Below are 18403 nucleotides of genomic sequence, written 5' to 3'. Positions count from 1 at the left end.
GTGAATTCGGTGAACATAGTCTAATGGACCGACTTGGAGAACAGGTCCTGCACTTCTTCCATCCCAAGTAAACCACTGGGGGATATGACGTGTACCACTGTTTTAGGAAGTGAGTAAGCGTAATGCTGCGTTCACGTGATACTCGGAAATGTCAGACTTGCTAACTGGTCCTGCATACATGTCAGACTTGCTAACTGGTCCTGCATACATTTTGTTAGCTAGTCGGACATTTTCGAGTTTCCTATTTCCGATTATACATGAACGCGGCATTACACTTTCAGGCTACAGAACTGATTTTTGTTGTTGTAACAGTTGTTGTTATCGTATAGAGCAGTATAGGAGTACCCATTCATCACTTCACTTTCACGGACAGGTTTGTTCAGTGCTGAGATACTCGTTCTAATAACAATTAATGTTCATAACCCAGGCAAAACATGTATGTTATTATCAATGTATCCAGCGTTCAGTGTGAACGTGCAGCTGTTACTTTGTTACACTTTAGAATTGCAGGTTTGAGGCACACCACACCACTTTAACGTTTACCAAATGTTACATTGTTAGATACATTGTTGTTACATTGTAGATACATTGAAATCGCCAACTCGTCAAACGTTCGCGTAGCCCTTTAAACTGAACAACATAATAGGCGACCGCATGAAGCAGGCAATATGTCAGGTTTATAAAAAGTCTGTATTCATTTAAATATCTTGATCATAACTGTAAACTAACAAAAACACTATTAGGCATCAAACGTATTCACAGCAAGTAAACTACATAATCCGTGAATCACAAAGCGGGTTTGTTGACACCGACAGCTGGTGGTGGTGCTACTCTCTTTGTCCACGTCCACCATGGTGCATTAAACTAGCCTACTTACAGATAAATACTGCAATTGCGGACAAAACTATATCAAATAAATTAATTTAGCATTTATGTATAAAATTCAGATCTAAATGCAACCTGTTAGTATGACATCCTGAAGATCCTATCCTCTAAATATACATATTAAATCATATTCATAGAAAATATGGGAAATATCTCTTATGGGAAATAGACCTCTTAAGGTATTGTCTGAACTGGATATATTTTGTTTGTTTCAAGAGAAACTACATTTCTGAGGAAGCAAGCATAAGAAAGTAATAATGAGGAAGTGGAAAGACCATTGATTTATGTCATATGTTTTGTAAGCAGGTGCAGTAGGCTTACACTAAACACCAAGCTCTGTTGAACCTATTTTCCCACTAGATGAGTTTGTCTTATCACGTTTGTTTCTCCTTCAAGCCTATCTATTCAGTGTTGACCAACATTGATTAGCCACACCTTCCCCATGTTGCACTGGCCAGAGAGCCACCAGGTGGCTATGGTGTCAGTCCTGCTGTGCTGGTTGACCCTGTGCTGGTGCAGCCCTGACCCTAGGCTCAGAGAGTCTCTGATGCACCAGGAGGCCTCCCGGCAGACAGGGGGCAGACTGCTGCTGACAGAGGCAGAGCTGCGGCTCAGTGCACAGCTGCACAAACTGAAGGAGCAGGAGATGAAGAGCTCAGACTTCCCTCCTGCCTTGCACTTCTTCAAGGCAAAGCCACTCATCCAGCGCAGCCTCATCTACAGCCTACTGCAGAGGATGCCCAAAGGTACACCGGATCCCAAATGAACCCGTACCCCCGTCCCCTTTGCATTTGTGATAAACTGAGAGGATACTTGTAAGCAAATATGGTACATATATAATGTACTTCATTGTAAGCCACACAGCATTGGAGGCTGCTGAGGGGATAATGACTCATAATAATGGCCGGAACGGAGCAAATGTAATGGCATCAAACACCTGGAAACCATGTTTTTGATGTATTTGATACCATTCCACTGATTCCGCTCCAGTCACTACCACGAGCCTGTTCTGCCCAATAAAGGTGCCACCAACCTCCTGTGTCACACAGGTTACGAACATCTCTTCCTCTGATCTGTTTTAGGAGCAGCACTTCATGTCCATGACTTCTCCATGGTGGGAGTGGAGTGGCTGGTAAGGAATGTGACATACCGGCCACATTGCTACATGTGCATTACAGAGGACCAGTCAGTTCGATTACTCTTCTCCTCTGGTCAGCCCAAACCAAAACCTCAGTGCTCTTCTTGGATGCTGCTGGAGACCCTGAGGGCCAAAACAGGCAATACCACTGACCTTGACAATAGGTAGGAAGTAGGAACATATGTCATTATATACAGTGCATTCGGAAAGTATTCAGACCCCTTGACTTTTTCCACATTTTGTTAGGTTACAGCCTTATTCTAAAATGTTTTTTTTCACACACAATACCCCATAATGACAAAGCAATAACAGGTTACGATTTGTTGTTGTTGCTAATTTATACAAATAAAATAAATATTAAATGTACATAATTATTCAGACCCTTTACTCAGTACTTTGTTAAAGCACCTTTGGCAGCGATTACAGCCTCGAGTCTTCTTGGGGATGACGCTACAAGCTTGGCACACCTTTACTTGGGGAGTTTCTCCCATTATTCTCTGCAGATCCTCTCAATCTCTGTCAGGTTGGATGGGGAGTGTTGCTGCACAGCTATTTTCAGGTCTCCAAAGATGTTAGATCGGGTTCAAGTCCGGGCTCTGGCCACTCAAGGACATTAAGAGACTTGTCCTGAAGCCACTCCTGCTTTATCTTGGCTGTGTGCTTAGGGTTGTTGTCCTGTTGGAAGGTGAACCCCAGTCTGAAGTCCTGTTTTCTTCAAGGATCTCTGTACTTTGCTCCGTTCATCTTTCCCTCGATCCCGACAAGTCTCCAAGTCCCTGCCGCTGAAAAACATCCCCACAGTATGATGCTGCCACCACCATGCTTCACTGTAGGTAGGTGCCAGATTTTCTCCAGACGTGACACTTTGCATTCAGGCCAAAGAGTTTAATATTGGTTTCTTCAGACCAGAGAATCTTGTTTCTCATGGTCTGAGAATCTTTAGGTGCCTTTTGGCAAACTCCAAGCGGGCTGTCATGTGCCTTTTACTGAGGAGTGGCCTCCGTCTGGACACTGTAGCATAAAGGCCTGATTGGTGGAGTGCTGCAGAGATGGTTGTCCTTCTGGAAGGTTCTCCCATCTCCACAGAGGAACTATAGAGCTCTGTTAGAGTGACCATCGGGTTCTTGGTCACCTCCCTGACCAAGGCCCTTCTACCCCGATTACTCAGTTTGGCCGGGCGGCCAGCTCTAGGAAGAGTCTTGGTGGTTCCAAACTTCTCCCATTTAAGAATGATGGAGGCCACTGTTTTCTTGGGGCCTTCAATGCTGCAGAAATGTACCCTTCCTCAGATCTGTGCCTCGATACAATCCCTTCTCGGCATTCTACGGACAATTCCTTCGACCTCATGACTTGGTTTTCACTCTGACATGCACTGTCAACTGTGGGACCTTATATAGACAGTTGTGTGCCTTTTAAAATCATGTAAAATCAATTGAATTTACCACAGGTGGACTCCAGTCAAGTTGTAGAAACATCTCAAGGATGATTCATGAAAACAGGATGCATGAGTTAAATTTCGAGTCTCATTGCAAAGGGTCTGAATACTTATGTAAATAAGGTATTTCTGTTTTCTATTTTTAATCATTTGTGCACAAAATTCTACAACTCTGTTTTCACTTGGTTATGATGGGGTATTGTGTGTAGATTACTGAGGATTTTATTTGATCCATTTTACAGTAAATTTGTAGAATAAGGCTGTAGTAACAAAATGTGGAAAAAGTGAAGGGGTCTGAATACTTTCCGAAGGCAATGTATGTCATTCACTATGTCAAATGACACGTGTATGTCAATCAATTTCATTATATATTATGTCATTTATATGTCATGGTCATACATCACACAAGTATCTCCCTGGGGGAATACAGACCAAATTTGATTTTCTATTTGACTCATCTCTTTCAAATTGTATGCACTCTCCAACAACCTGTGCAGCCTCATCCGCAACCTCACACTTTTCACTGAGGACCCAGAGGCTGCCTATCCCAGCCAAGATGTCGTTTGGAAAAGGTTTGAGCAGGCGTTCACTTCAGCTTGGGGACTAGTCACCTACGCTCCTGTGTTCAAGGACTATTACTACGAGGGCCTGAGGCAGTTCTACATGGATAGTATCATGTATCTGGAGCTGAGGGCTTTGCTTCCAGAGGTAAACAACACATACAGATACTTGTTTGTTCCAACCGTGTGATATGAGTTCAGTTGTGTGATTAAGTTGTTAAGATTATTCCATACACAATAGTTTGAGTTGACCAGTCATTTTCAAGGTGTAACCAGGATGTATTGTCTATACATAAGAGGTTGTATAATTCTTACATGTTTGTTACTGATACACAGACATACGAGCTGGATGGGAGCACACATGACAGTGCCTGGGGCCTCAAGACCTATCAGGACGTGACCAGGCAGTTTGTGTCAGAGCACCCAGACTTCCTGGGAGCTCGTGTCATCTTCACTGTGCACAGGTGACTATGCAGGAGATGCACATGATCAGTGTAGAGATGGAATTAGAATTATGGGCCCTCTAACAGTTTTACAAGGATTAGTTTATTTAAAAACTATACAGAATTAAAAGAAGAATGAGAAAAACAAAACACGTCATATTAATGTTGAGATTGAATGTACTTTGGGAATCTGTTTGTCTAAGGCAGCTGAATGCGTCAATGGCATGGAAGGCAGTGGAGGAGGCTATGAACCTACAGAAAGTCTTTCCAGAGATCATGGCTGGATTTGACCTAGTAGGTAGATCCTTAGTCACAAGACTCCTTAAAACTGTCTAATTTCTCTCAGGAAATTACCTAAAGTTGATATGGACTTGATTTATTTATTACTAGATAGTTTTATAAAAAAAATAGGTATAGGCTGTGCAGGGTGATGTTGACATGTCTGATGTTCTCGTCTGGTACTAGGTGGGTCGGGAAGATAGTGGAAGACCCCTCTGGTACTTCAAGGAGGCCTTGTCTCTGCCAGGCGAGAGAGGAGTCAACCTTCCATTCTTCTTCCATGCAGGAGAGACTGGTGAGCACATGAACCCTTCCACCTTATCTGAAGTGTTCATATTTAGTCTATAATCATGGAATGGGCCTATGATTTCTTAATCTTGCCCTGGTTAGGGGCTCGGATAGCACTAACTTTGATGGAATGAGACTTTATAGCCAATACTCCCTATTTTGTGTTGTTGAGAATGAAGTTTGTACAGTACAGATAAGAGTTTACTACAATCTACATTGATGGCATCATTGATTGACTGTCATTTGCAGATGAAGAGGGCACTGATGTGGATGGGAACCTACTGGATGCTTTACTGTTCAACACGTCTCGCATCGGCCATGGCTTTGCCCTGCTGCGCCACCCCGTGGCCAAGGCCCTCTCTAGGAGGAAAGGGGTGGCTGTAGAGGTGTGCCCCATCTCCAACCAGGTAGGGCATTATCGCTGTCACCACGCTCACATGTTGATGAATGATTAAGACGGCTGCCCATCCACAGATCGAGGTAGATTGTATCTTCATTGAAACTCTTCATTTGGGGCTCCCGAGTGGTGCAGAGGTCTAAGGCACTGCATCTCAGTGCTAGAGGCATCACTACAGACCCTGGCTCAATTCCAGGTTGTATCACAACTGGCAGTGATTGGGAGTCCCATAGGGCGGCGCACAATTGGCCCAGCGTCGTCCTAGTTAGGGTTTGGTCGGGGTAGGCAGTCATTGTAAACAAGAATTTGTTCTTAACTGACTTGCAGAGTTAAAGGTAAAATATAATAATTTAAACATTTTCTCCAGGTACTGAAACTGGTCTCAGACCTGCGGAATCACCCAGCTGCTGTTCTGATGTCAGAGGGCCATCCCCTGGTGATCAGTTCAGACGACCCTGCCATGTTTGGAGCTTCTGGCCTCTCCCATGATTTTTACGAGGCGTTTGTGGGTTTAGGTGGAATGAACTCTCACATAGGAACTCTCAAGGAACTGGCCATGAACTCCATCAGGTGAGGCCAAGTTAGCAGGTCCAGGCACCGTACAATATTGGTGGAATAACCTGGACTAGCTTAGCTACTTGCAACCGTTTATGCCATTGTATGGTAGGGTAAGGATTCTGACTTTCAATTTTTTTATGTTCCAGGTACAGCTCTCTGTCACCACAGCTGAAGGAGAAAGCATTGGATTTGTGGCAGAGAAAATGGGACAAGTTTGTCTCAGAGAACTCACAATAGAGTCCTGCTGGAACAGAGGAGTGGTCATTCGGACGCTAACTGTGACAGTGGGATCACCCCAGTCTGTGAGCCTGTTGCTTGTGCCCCATAGGAAGGGAATGATATTTGGAAATGTTGTTCAAAATTCAGACAAGGGAAAGGATGTAGGTGTTATTGAAACATCATTTTTTGTATTTTATTTTCCTACGATGCTGTAGACCGTTTGGCAAATTAGGGTTGAGAAGGAAAAAGAGAACAAGTTCATATTGCCCTCACGTGGATAAGGTGTGTATAACACTCCTGTAAGAAATCAATCAGGAGACCACACTGCTGTCACCTCCTACAAAATGGAGGCCCCTGACAGAAGTTGAGTTTACTAGTCAAGGAGTCATGAAGGAAGCTGTTTTTTACACAAAGGCATTTGATCATTATTATTTCAGTTGCAGAGAATTGTATTTGCACTGTAATTGTGAATTCAAGGAGACTCTACATGGTAATAGAGCACAGTGAGAAAAAGCTTACACCGAATGAACTGACCAGCTAGTCTTTTAATAGCATTTTATGCTGAAAATGTGATTTTAATGGAGAACATGTGCATTTGTTTTGTACAGATTTTTATTAATTATACGGACACATTGTGACAAATGCATGCAGAACAGTAGGCAATGAATGCCTTATTCATAGACACACTTTTCTATGAAGACGTTTTTGATTGTATTTTCTTAGTTGTGAAATAGTTTTGAATTAAGGGAAGGAAAACATCAGATTCGTTCGTTTTTGTTACAAATCATTTATCTACATTTTCACTTTTTAATACAAGAAACATTTCTCCATAATAGTCTAAAAATGCATGACATAGTAAGTAAGGCCCTGTCATCCTTTATCGACTGCTGGTGTTGAACTGGGAGAAGTAACTGTCATCTGGGATGTTAGTGTACACCTTCTCCAAATACTTTGTCCTGAAAAGAGAAGAATGCATTGGTCTAGAACTGATATCAAGAACAAAACTGTAGGCATTTGATATGTCGTCTATGCAAGGCTATGGGCAGGTCAACAAGCTCTAGGGCTGGATTCAATCCGTATCGCGGAATATCATGGTAAATATTGCATATGTCTGCTCAATCGCAAATTACCTTTGCATTTTAACGCTGAATGCAGTCTCTGAACTAGGGAACATTGTCTTTAAATTTCAATCGAACGATAACGCGGATCTTCCACAAAATGGATTGAATTGAGCTCCTAGTTGATCATTTGTGTGTCCATTAACTGTGCTAATCTTGTTGATCAGTTTCTTCTGAACAATTGAATTATTTCTGAGCACAGAAGTGTTAAAGAAAATATTCTCAAAAGAATGTGACAAACAATAATGCTGTATGGTAATGAAGCCCAACAGTACAACATCAAACAAAGCGAAAGGTATACAGCTGCGTCCATGTGTCTAAACCTTAACATATGGAAAGTGTCTTACTGTTCATGGTGGGCCTCAGCCAGCTGTAAGTTGGTGTTATCCTGGGTGCGACGGAGCTGCTTGTTGATGCGGGCCTGCTGTCTCTCCATTAGTAGGGCGGTTCGAGTCGAGGCCACACGGAACCGGTCCTGCTGGAGCTCCTCTTGCTGCTGCTCCGCCTGAATTCTCTGCACAACCAAACATGAAGAGAAGGTTAACACTATTTATGGGTGTTGCGATCTACTCTCGCTTTTCGTCCTCTTTCAGAAGATGGAGAGTGCAACATACTGCAATGAAAACATCTCTGCTCAAGGTAAACAATGTAGATGTACCCTCTTCTCATCTATCTGTTGCTGCTGGCAGTTGATGTGCTGCAGCTGCTCGTCTGCGAGACCCTTGTAGCTGTCGGGACTGAGGCGGGGCAGACCCAGCACACTGATGCCCTGCTCCTGGCTCTCACTCAGCAGCTCCCCCTGCAGCTGGTTCAGGATGTCTGTCCTGTTGTCCTCCTCCTGCTGCTGCCACTCCTTCCACCGCTTCTCTGCATTCTCTGCTGCCTGGGAACAGACAGACAAAATATCACACAGTTGACATGTTGACAGAATTACATTCTGTTCCCCCATATACAAATCACAGGAATCACACCACACATGGTTAGATTCAGTGCCAGATAGTACTATCAATCCTAATAACTTACCTTTGCCAGTGTGACAACCACACCTGGTTAAGCACCAGGTAAAATATGACTCACCTTTGTCAAATTGAAATTCTTTGTAGCGAGGGCTACGGTTCTCCTTCTCTCCTCCTCAATTGTTTGGAGCTGGAGAGCTTTGTTGTCCAGGTCCACTCTGTCCTGGTCATACTGCTGCTCTGCAAGGGTGAGGCAGGGACAGAGATTGTTTTTTATAGGAGGCAGTGAGTGTATCAGTGTCTAGCATCAGGACAGGTTGTAGCCTACCTTCCTGTCTCTGCTGGTGTCGCGCTGTGGCCAACTCATGCTGCTGCTGGAAGGACCACTCTCTGAGCTGCTCCTGCTGCTTCTTCAGCCTCCCCTGGCTGTCTGGGTCCTCGCCCACCAGCCCCGGCAGCATCTGGATCTCCTCCTGACCTCTAATTTTGTCTGGGTTGCTCAAGTCATACTCTCGTCGACTCCACCGCGGCTGGAAGTTCAATCGGAAGTCCTCTATGGCTCCCTGCAGCAGACGCTCATCCTTAAGTTGGCATTGATCAAGTAGACAAGCGGTCTTGTCGTTGCGCACTGCATTTGCAGCTAGAGGGCATGCATTCCAGAGAAATATGACACTAGCTAACAGCTAACATCAATAAAACCTTAGTTGCATTGAAGCTTACTGTATGTATGGAAGCTTATATAGAGCTGTCAGGACTCCCATTCTGTATTTTATTGCACTTACCATATGCTTTAAGTGACTCTGCCTCTGCCTGTTCTTTTTTCTTTCTTTCATTCACTTGGGAATCAAGAGCCTCTTTATCTATCTGTGAGGAACAGAAAAGTGTGACAAACATGTCTTCACAACTGAATTAAGTGTTGTGATGTCACAGCCGGTTACAGTTGCAATACAGATTATCCATTATATTGACCAGACCAGATACTCAAGTGGTCGCTGTAACAATGAAAATAAGTCTTCAAAAATGGAAGGCAGTCGGGAGGATCAGGTGGTGCCATTCTAGCCAATGAGAGGGCAGATAGGTGTGTGAACAACAGGAACAACTGATATAGAGCAGTGTTTCCAACTTAGTGACTTTGTCGCTATATTTAGCGAGTATGCACACCCCTCTAGCGACACATTTTTAAAAAAGCGACTAGCGACAAATCTAGAGACTTTTCCTGGTGTTATTGGATACTTTGAGACTCTGACGCGAAAGCACGTATCGTTCTCAATGAGCAGCGGGTGCTACCGTGGGTCCTAACCCCGTCCCAAAGCACTCACAGGCGGCCCAGTCCTCACGCAGCAGTCCCTCCCAGCTGCAGTCAGAGCAGGAGATGTTCACCCCACAGCATCCAGACTGCGCATGCGGGAAGCCGCCGGTGGCTGATTCCACCCTGGCTTACATTCAGGGCAGGATGTAAATATAAAAAACTAAACTAAAAAACACTAAGGAACTCCGTCTGTCTCTTTTGGGTTACTTTTGCCGGTCCCAAGCCCAGATAAGAGGGTTGGAATTGTGACATTTAAAAAAATAAGAATCGACAGAAGTTCATTTGTAGTTCTAAACATATTTAAGGTGTTTACTCACATTCTCTTCCACAACGTTATTCCTCTCTCCTACAGAGTCCATCACAATTACATGCACATGGACAAAGATTGGAAAGCAGCTGCGGTCATCCCCCTCTTCAAAGGGGGGGGGGCACCCTTGACGCAAACTACTACAAATCTATATCTATCCTACCCTGCCTTTCTAAGGTCTTCAAAAGCCAAGTTACCAAACAGATCACCGACCATTTCAAATCCCACCGTACCTTCTCCGCTATGCAATCTGGTTTCAGAGCTGGTCATGGGTGCACCTCAGCCACGCTCAAAGTCCTAAACGATATCTTAACTGCCATCGATAAGAAACAATACTGTGCAGCCATATTCATTGACCTGGCCAAGGCTTTCGACTCTGTCAATCCCCACATCCTCAACAGCCTTGGTTTTTCAAATGATTGCCTCGCCTGGTTCACCAACTACTTCTCTGATAGAGTTCAGTGTGTCAAATCTGAGGGCCTGTTGTCCGGGCCTCTGGCAGTCTCTATGGGGATGCCACAGGGTTCAATTCTTGGGCCGACTCTCTTCTCTGTATACATCAATGATGTCGCTCTTGCTGCTGGTGAGTCTTTGATCCACCTCTACGCAGACGACACCATTCTGTATACCTCTGGCCCTTTGGACACTGTGTTAACAACCCTCCAGACGAGCTTCAATGCCATAAAACTCTCCTTCCGTGGCCTTCAACTGCTCTTAAATACAAGTAAAACTAAATGCATGCTCTTCAACCGATCGCTGCCTGCACCTGCCTGCCCGCCTGTCCGTCCAGCATCACTACTCTGGACGGTTCTGACTTAGAATATGTGGACAACTACAAATACCTTGGTGTCTGATTAGACTGTAAACTCTCCTTCCAGGCTCACAGAAAACATCTCCAATCCAAAGTTAAATCTAGAATTGGCTTCCTATTTCACAACAAAGCATCCTTCACCAATGCTGCCAAACATACCCTCGTAAAACTGACCATCTTACCGATCCTCGACGATGTAATTTACAAAATAGCCTCCAACACCTTACTCAACAAATTGGATGCAGTCTATCACAGTGCTATCCGTTTTGTCACCAAAACCCCATATACTACCCACCACTGTAACCTGTACTCTCTCGTTGACTGGCCCTCGCTTCATACTCGTCGCCAAACCCACTGGCTCCAGGTCATCTACAAGACCCTGCTAAGTCCCCCCTTATCTCAGCTCGCTGGTCACCATAGCTGCACCCACCCGTAGCACGCGTTCCAGCAGGTATATCTCACTTGTCATCCCCACAAAGCCAATTCCTCCTTTGGCTGCCTCTCCTTCCAGTTCTCTGCTGCCAATGACTGGAACAAACTACAAAAATCTCTGAAACTGGAAACACGTATCTCCTTCACTAGCTTTAAGCAGCTCACAGCACATGTACATAGCCCCTCTATAAATAGCCCAAACAACTACCTCTTCCCCTACTGTATTTATTTGGCTCCTTTACCTCTCTAGTGGTGTGGGGCTGTGCTTTGGCAAAGTGGGTGGGGTTATATCCTTCCTGTTTGGCCCTGTCCGGGGGTGTCCTCGGATGGGGCCACAGTGTCTCCTGACCCCTCCTGTCTCAGCCTCCAGTATTTATGCTGCAGTAGTTTGTGTCGGGGGGCTAGGGTCAGTTTGTTATATCTGGAGTACTTCTCCTGTCCTATTCAGTGTCCTGTGTGAATTTAAGTGTGCTCTCTCTAATTCTCTCTTTCTTTCTTTCTCTCTCTTGGAGGACCTGAAGCCCTAGGACCATGCCTCAGGACTAACTGACATGATGACTCCTTGCTGTCCCCAGTCCACCTCGCCGTGCTGCTGCTCCAGTTTCAACTGTTCTGCCTGTGATTATTATTATTTGACCATGCTGGTCATTTATGAACATTTGAACATCTTGGTCATGTTCTGTTATAATCTCTACCCGGCACAGCCAGAAGAGGACTGGCCACCCCACATAGCCTGGTTCCTCTCTAGGTTTCTTCCTAGGTTTTGGCCTTTCTAGGGAGTTTTTCCTAGCCACCATGCTTCTACACCTGCATTGCTTGCTGTTTGGGGTTTTAGGCTGGGTTTCTGTACAGCACTTTGAGATATCAGCTGATGTACGAAGGGCTATATAAATTCATTTGATTTGCACCCCAGTATTTCTACTTTGCACACTCATCTGTCAAATCTACCATTCCAGTGTTTTAATTGCTATATTGTATTTACTTCGCCACCATGGCCTATTTATTGCCTTTACCTCCCTTATCTCACCTAATTTGCTCACATTGTATATATATTTATTTTTCTACTGTATTATTGACTGTGTTTGTTTTACTCCGTGTGTAAGTCTGTTGTTATGTGTCGAACTGCTTTGCTTTATCTTGGCCAGGTCGCAGTTGTAAATGATAACTTGTTCTCAACTTGCCTACCTGCAAATAAGCCATTACATTTTTTGTTGACCAAATTCGACACCCGTATGACCATACAAACTAAACGCCAATTGCTGGAGAAGACAGAAACTTACCCCAATCGTTCGAACTTTAGCATTGAAAATCCTATCTTGACGTTGCATCTCTCGATTACGCCTCCTCTCCAAACTAGCCGCAGCAATGCGGTCCGAAAGTAATTCAGCATTGTACATTTTCCAATCTTCCCTTAGTTTCGCTGTGGTGAGAATCAAATGACCAGGGCTAGACTGCACTCTGCAAACATATCCGTTGCTAAGCTACCCGACATTCGGATACCTACGCTGCTGTTCACAACCAAGTGGGAGAGGTAGCTTAGCAACGGATATGTTTGCAGAGTGCAGTCTAGCCCTGGTCATTTGATTCTCACCACAGCGAGACCAGTTGAATGCATTCATGTGCATTGAACTCGTTGAAGAAATCCGATTGGCTAATGGCCAACAAGCTGTCTCGGTCTACCATGAACTAAACGTGCAGCCATCATGCTTGTGAACAAAATAATATTAAGAATGTTTTGTTTAACTGCCGAATATGCTGTTAGAGGTAATTTCCTAAATTGGTGAGGTCAGCGTGTGGGCGAAGTTGGAGCTCAGGGACTATAGACTAGTTTCCCACTAGTAATTACCAGTTCGAGGGGCGTTCAAGTGGATGTTTCACAGGTTAATTGCTCATGGAAGTCGCTCTGTATATAAGCGTCTGCTAAAGGAACGAAAACGTATATGGTAAATACCATCTTCCCTCTTGGTTATGAACATATAATAATATGTATATAATATATATAAATATAATATATTTATGTATGTGTGTATATAATATATATCTCTCTTCTGTCTCAGCATGCATGGATTGATCGGTCTTGCAGACAAGACATTTTGACTACAACAATCTTTTTTTTACAACTCATTTATGGCAATCCATATCAAGGACAGAAAGGCACATTTCCCTTTCAACAAAATTAAATAAACACTTATATCAATGCGTAGGCATATATGCCACATTTAGGTTAGTAGTCCAAAGTGACCCATATAACAGAATAGCAAACATAAAATGTGGTTTAGTCTAGAGGCAAACATGAATCTCCTCTATGCTGGTCCATTAGAAGGGCTTGATGATGTTTTGGATTTCCCATTTCTGGCCAGTGCATTTCTGGACCACAAGTTTCTGATTTTGGATTTCCAAGCATCTTTTTGTTTGTCTGTTCTTGAGTTCCTTGCCCTGGAAAAGTATACATATTTTAATGATTTTAAACAGTGGACCTCTTTGGCAAAAAGGAAATAATTTAGGGGTGCATACAGTATAGGAAAGAACTGCCTATATACGTATTAGGAGTGTATTGAGTTCAGTGTCAACTGTGATATGCACCTGCGTGAAGTCCCAGTGAATGCCCATGCCCTTCTGCACGGCCTCGTTACAGTCGTACAGATCAGGAAAAGTGTCTTCCCCACTGTCAGCCAAACACCTGTTGTCATTGTACTTGTGGGACTTTAGGCCACCAATGTAAAGTTCTCCATTACTGTGGTAGTATGTGTGCTGAACGATCAAACAAATAAAGATAGGACATTAGATTTTTCCTTGAATACAGAGCTAAGTTAATGAACTGTAACAGTAGGAGACAGTATTGTAATGAGTTACCTGTGGGCCATAGTTGAAGCAGTCGAAGGCTATGGGTGTATGACCAGGAAAAAGTCCTTGATCTATACATATATTTGCATCCAAGTTCTTCATCTACAAGTAGGAGGGTCAAATATTAAGCAAGGGATGACATACTTCATCAAACATGTGGATAAATAGACAGGCATTCAAACATTCAATTTCAAAACTAGTTTAAAACCACACACAAAAGTACTGTAAAAAACATACCCCTCCATATGCCAGTATATTGTCCCATGTGTCCAACTGAGGATAAATATTTTCCAGGTACCACTTGAAGGGCTTACATTGAAGCTTTTCTCTGAGCTCCTTTCTCTCTGACACATCACCGATATCTATTCCATGATCCTATTGTTGAGAGTGGGATTATGGATTATGTGTTGTATCCTGCAAAACTCTTGTATTATCAACATATCAAACTATGTAAAAATCAAAAGTTTGAAAAACTTCCAATGGTTTTATGAGTCTCATGAAGGTAGAATTCATGGGGTAAAAAAAAATTAATGGGTATGTTATCATAAGCTCATACCTTAATTGGAATGTTCCAGGCAATATTGACATTATGTTTGTACTCATCCATCCAGATCTCTGCTGCCCTCAGTGCATTCCTCTTCATGGACATGCTCAGGTCGGGTGCGTAAGGCTTGTGGTTCCTCTCAATGTGGGCGATCTTAGAACAAGGCACTACCTCTATGCTTCCTCCACACAGCCACACCTGAAACATTTACATTATTTGTGGAGGACATTGACACCATTTAATGACCACAGAAAACAATGTTATCAAAAATATCAGATGTTCACAGAATCTGCTAAAAAAAATGGTGCATAATATTGTTGCTTCTCACCCGCACACCTAGCTCGACATTTTCGCCTCCATACACTTTCATTCCACCATCTAGGGCACCGATTTCACCCAGGAATTTCCTGTCCACCACCATGATTCCCATGACAGAGGGACTCCTGATGACAGAGACAAAGCGTTAAAATAAACACTATACTCGCTGTCACCACAACCACAAAGATGTGGGTTTGACAGTATGAGTGATTCCATTTGGCTGGTCAACTTACTTTCCTGGCAGTGACGTGTCGTTGAGATGGTACCACTCCGGCCTGAAGGACTCATACATACACCATAGAGCCCAGTCAAAAGCATGGGCCGCTGGGACGTAATGAACAACATCCAGGTCATAGTAATTCACCCTGTCGAACACAGGGGAGACCACCACTGTCCGGTCTGCCTTGATACGAGTCAACAGAGGCTCCGCCCTGCAAGCACAGAGAGCAGAGTCATGGAAAACAATACACTGGCCCTGTTCCTATAGTTAAAAGACTTGGCTGAACTGTTCAAGGTGAGGGACAAGTTACACAGATATTTAACTTGATGTGCAATATGGCAACTACTGGCACAGTAGCTATTTCAGAGACACTGTACATTCCTAAATACTCTTACCACTCCTTGTGGACCTCAATGTGAGCGTCTAGAATGGCAACCACATCCGCAGTAGCAGCTCTCCACCCAGAGATGCGAGCTTGAGTTAAACCCAGTGATTCAACATGTCTCACTCTGACCATGCGAAACAAAGGATTCTGCGCCTCAATGGATTTGACATAGACATCCAGGTCCCCCTTCAGATCATCTGATTGGGTTAAAAAAAAGGGTAGTAAATTAATATTATCATACAAAAGCTGTCAGTATAGTTTGGTGAGACGTACCATTGGAGCTGTGGTCGTCCACCAGAATGATTTCTCTCAGCAGGTGTTCAGGGGTTCGGTCGATGATGCTGCGGATGGCCCGTTTAATGATAGACAGGGCCTCGTCCAGGTAGATCAATACCACAGCAATACTAGGAAGGTCCTTGGGGTATTTCTTCTGCAAACATCTGTTGAAGGAAACTAACCATCAGTTACACTCCTCTCATGTTAAAAAGGGATACATCAGGATTTTGGCAATGAACCCTTGATCTACTTCCCCAGAGTCAGATGAACTCATGGACACCATTTATGTTTCTGCATCCAGTATGAAGGAAGTAAGAGGTAGATTTGCAGCCCAATGCTAACTAGCGCTAGTTATCAACTTCCTTCAAACTGCATGCAGACACACAAAAATGGTATCCATTAGTTCATCCGACTGGGGATGTGGATAAAGGGCTTCAGTGCCAAAATCCTGAAGTAATCCTTTCATACAAATTCTGTCTTGATCTTGAAGTTCAGTAACATACAGAACTGTAGCCACATCGCCTTACCATTGGAGATAGATTCTGTACATTATTATTCCTTTCTGGTTTACAGCTGAATAATCATTATGTGCATGAAAGAAGGAATGTAACAACAGACAAGCGATAGTGTGAGTGAGGGAGAGAAACCTTAAAATGGGTGAGGGAAAAAACCGACGCCAGAGAATCGTTACTTTACTTGGATTCACGCGTCTCTGGTAGCTCTCGGTTGAGAGGCAGACGATCGCTGAGGAAAACATTGTAGCCATATTTCTCAAACAAAGCCTGTGCCTCCTCCTGATCCTCATCCGATAGATTCTCCCCCCAGCCCTGAAACAATGGAGATTGCTGGGGCTTGAGCTTCTGTTCATCTTGTCCTCTCTGAGATTTGACCGGAGCTGCCACAACTTCCTGGTCTTTAAATCTCTCGCTCTCATCCACAAGCCTTTTCTGAATGGCATCCTGCTTTTGTTCAAAGTTTTTGAACAAATCATCTGAGATAAATAAAATAAAATGTTGGTGGTTTTATCCCAATTTAATACAGAAATAGCTCTTAATTTGAATTGTGAAAAATAAAAAAAAGTTGTCAGAATATCTTCATCATACACATATTTAATCTGCCAGTGCGTGACAGATAATAGCATAGTCTTCCAATCAATGCATATTAAAAGCAGTCACAAGTATAAGTGAATTAGACATGTAAATTAATAACAAAAAGTAACACACTTTAATAACTAATGAATATGTATTCATAAATAATTGAACTATGAATAAATAAGTATGTCATTATTTATATAAAACGTATTGTGGTATATTTTGCCCTATGAGTTCGATCAGAATTTTATTCAAAATATTTCACAACTGTAATGGCCGTCAAAGGTTTACAGCCGTGTTAAGTATTAACTGTGGGGTGTAAAGACATACGCAAGCAACACATATGGTTGGAACATTTTCTATAATTTTCTTTCACTTTGAAAATGCAGAGTAGGTTGTGTAGATCTTTATGGGGGGGGGGGGGTGAATATAATCCCTTTAGATTTAGGGTTAGGGTCCCAGGACCGCAATTGGCAATTACAACCAATAAACTGGTTCTATGACGTAAAAGTCCGTTTACACATCCATTGTTACATCAGCAAATTCTAGTTAATCATAGTCATTACATTTCATCACCATTCATAAATAGACTCCAGGCCACGTATCTTATTTCTATGCGCACTCCTATTACGCACAACCAGAATGACAGACAAGTAGCTATGACACAACGCGGGAAATATGAACAAAGGAAAACATTAATTTAACGAAATAAATAGCACTTCCATCTCGTGAATGTTGCCATGAATCTGTGCACCGAAACAACGAGTCACTCTTGAGTAGAGACAACGGTAAATGACCGCATGTCTTGTGGAACAGAAAGACTACGGAAATTTCCAAACAAACATTTCTTCGACACTTGGTTAGGCGTAGGCACAGTAAAATGATGATACTTGTAAAACAGCAATATATACATTTTGTAAAAAGTATTTACTACCTATAGCCTTTGGGGAAGCACACGCTCGAAACAAATAAACAATGCGCTTTCGTGACGAGAGTTTCCTAACTATTATTTAATAAAGAACAAGCGACACAAGAAACAGATTTAGGGTGCGTTCGTAAATTCACTCTGGTCATCTACTCCAATTTTAGAGCACGCTCGTCTGAGTGCCAGAGCGCAGAATAACTGATGCATTTACAAACCCACCCCGTCTCAATGTGGAACTAAAGAATTTAGCGCCGAAAACGTGTAAACCTATACGTCCGCACAGCAGTGTTCTAGAATATAAATAAAGACATGTCATGAGTTCCCTGTAAAGTGTAACCAAATTATTTTCTTGAGTTTATACGTTATCCAAAAGGCACATCTTGAATTGAATCAACGTTCAAGAAAGTTGACTTACTCACAGACTTTGTTGATGTTGCTTTCCAAGTCAGAAAATCTTCTATCAATGTCAATAGTTTGGGCCTCAGTAGGTCTCTCATCTGTCTTTTTGTCGGTTTCATTCCTCAAAATCAATGATATATAGCTGAGGAATGAAATACATCCTAAAACTAATAGACATTTCACCCACATAGACCTCATATATATTATTTGCATGATTCCGTTTTTAATGGCATAGTCAAGTGTCAAAGCAACAGAACTGGTGTGAT

At 43.0% G+C, this 18403-nt stretch overlaps 3 protein-coding genes across 3 annotated transcripts; 1 reads left to right on the top strand and 2 right to left on the bottom strand.

The window, feature by feature from the left end:
- Positions 1-250: 250 nt before the first annotated feature.
- Positions 251-6965, top strand: LOC124034500 (adenosine deaminase 2-A-like). Its single transcript, XM_046347778.1, has 10 exons — positions 251-373; positions 1282-1631; positions 1968-2187; positions 3956-4166; positions 4355-4482; positions 4665-4755; positions 4927-5035; positions 5278-5435; positions 5793-5995; positions 6130-6965. The coding sequence occupies exons 2-10, from the start codon at positions 1328-1330 to the stop codon at positions 6218-6220; spliced, it is 1515 nt and encodes a 504-aa protein (XP_046203734.1). The 5' UTR covers positions 251-373; positions 1282-1327; the 3' UTR covers positions 6221-6965.
- LOC124034506 (RIB43A-like with coiled-coils protein 2) lies at positions 6816-12702 on the bottom strand. The gene is made up of 7 exons (XM_046347793.1): positions 12416-12702; positions 9059-9140; positions 8605-8916; positions 8398-8516; positions 7979-8203; positions 7668-7834; positions 6816-7158 (listed from the first exon to the last, which is right to left on the bottom strand). The coding sequence occupies exons 1-7, from the start codon at positions 12530-12532 to the stop codon at positions 7080-7082; spliced, it is 1101 nt and encodes a 366-aa protein (XP_046203749.1). The 5' UTR covers positions 12533-12702; the 3' UTR covers positions 6816-7079.
- A 479-nt stretch (positions 12703-13181) lies between these two features.
- LOC124001049 (probable polypeptide N-acetylgalactosaminyltransferase 8) lies at positions 13182-18403 on the bottom strand. Its single transcript, XM_046307636.1, has 11 exons — positions 18154-18403; positions 16419-16713; positions 15720-15886; positions 15457-15643; positions 15075-15272; positions 14852-14966; positions 14536-14721; positions 14217-14354; positions 13989-14081; positions 13719-13886; positions 13182-13571 (listed from the first exon to the last, which is right to left on the bottom strand). The coding sequence occupies exons 1-11, from the start codon at positions 18254-18256 to the stop codon at positions 13452-13454; spliced, it is 1770 nt and encodes a 589-aa protein (XP_046163592.1). The 5' UTR covers positions 18257-18403; the 3' UTR covers positions 13182-13451.

This window comes from Oncorhynchus gorbuscha, linkage group LG01 (assembly GCF_021184085.1).
Source record: "Oncorhynchus gorbuscha isolate QuinsamMale2020 ecotype Even-year linkage group LG01, OgorEven_v1.0, whole genome shotgun sequence".
In the NCBI taxonomy this organism is placed as follows: Eukaryota; Metazoa; Chordata; class Actinopteri; order Salmoniformes; family Salmonidae; genus Oncorhynchus; species Oncorhynchus gorbuscha.
Note: the sequence above shows the minus strand (reverse complement) of the source record. Positions and strands in the feature narration are given on the sequence as shown.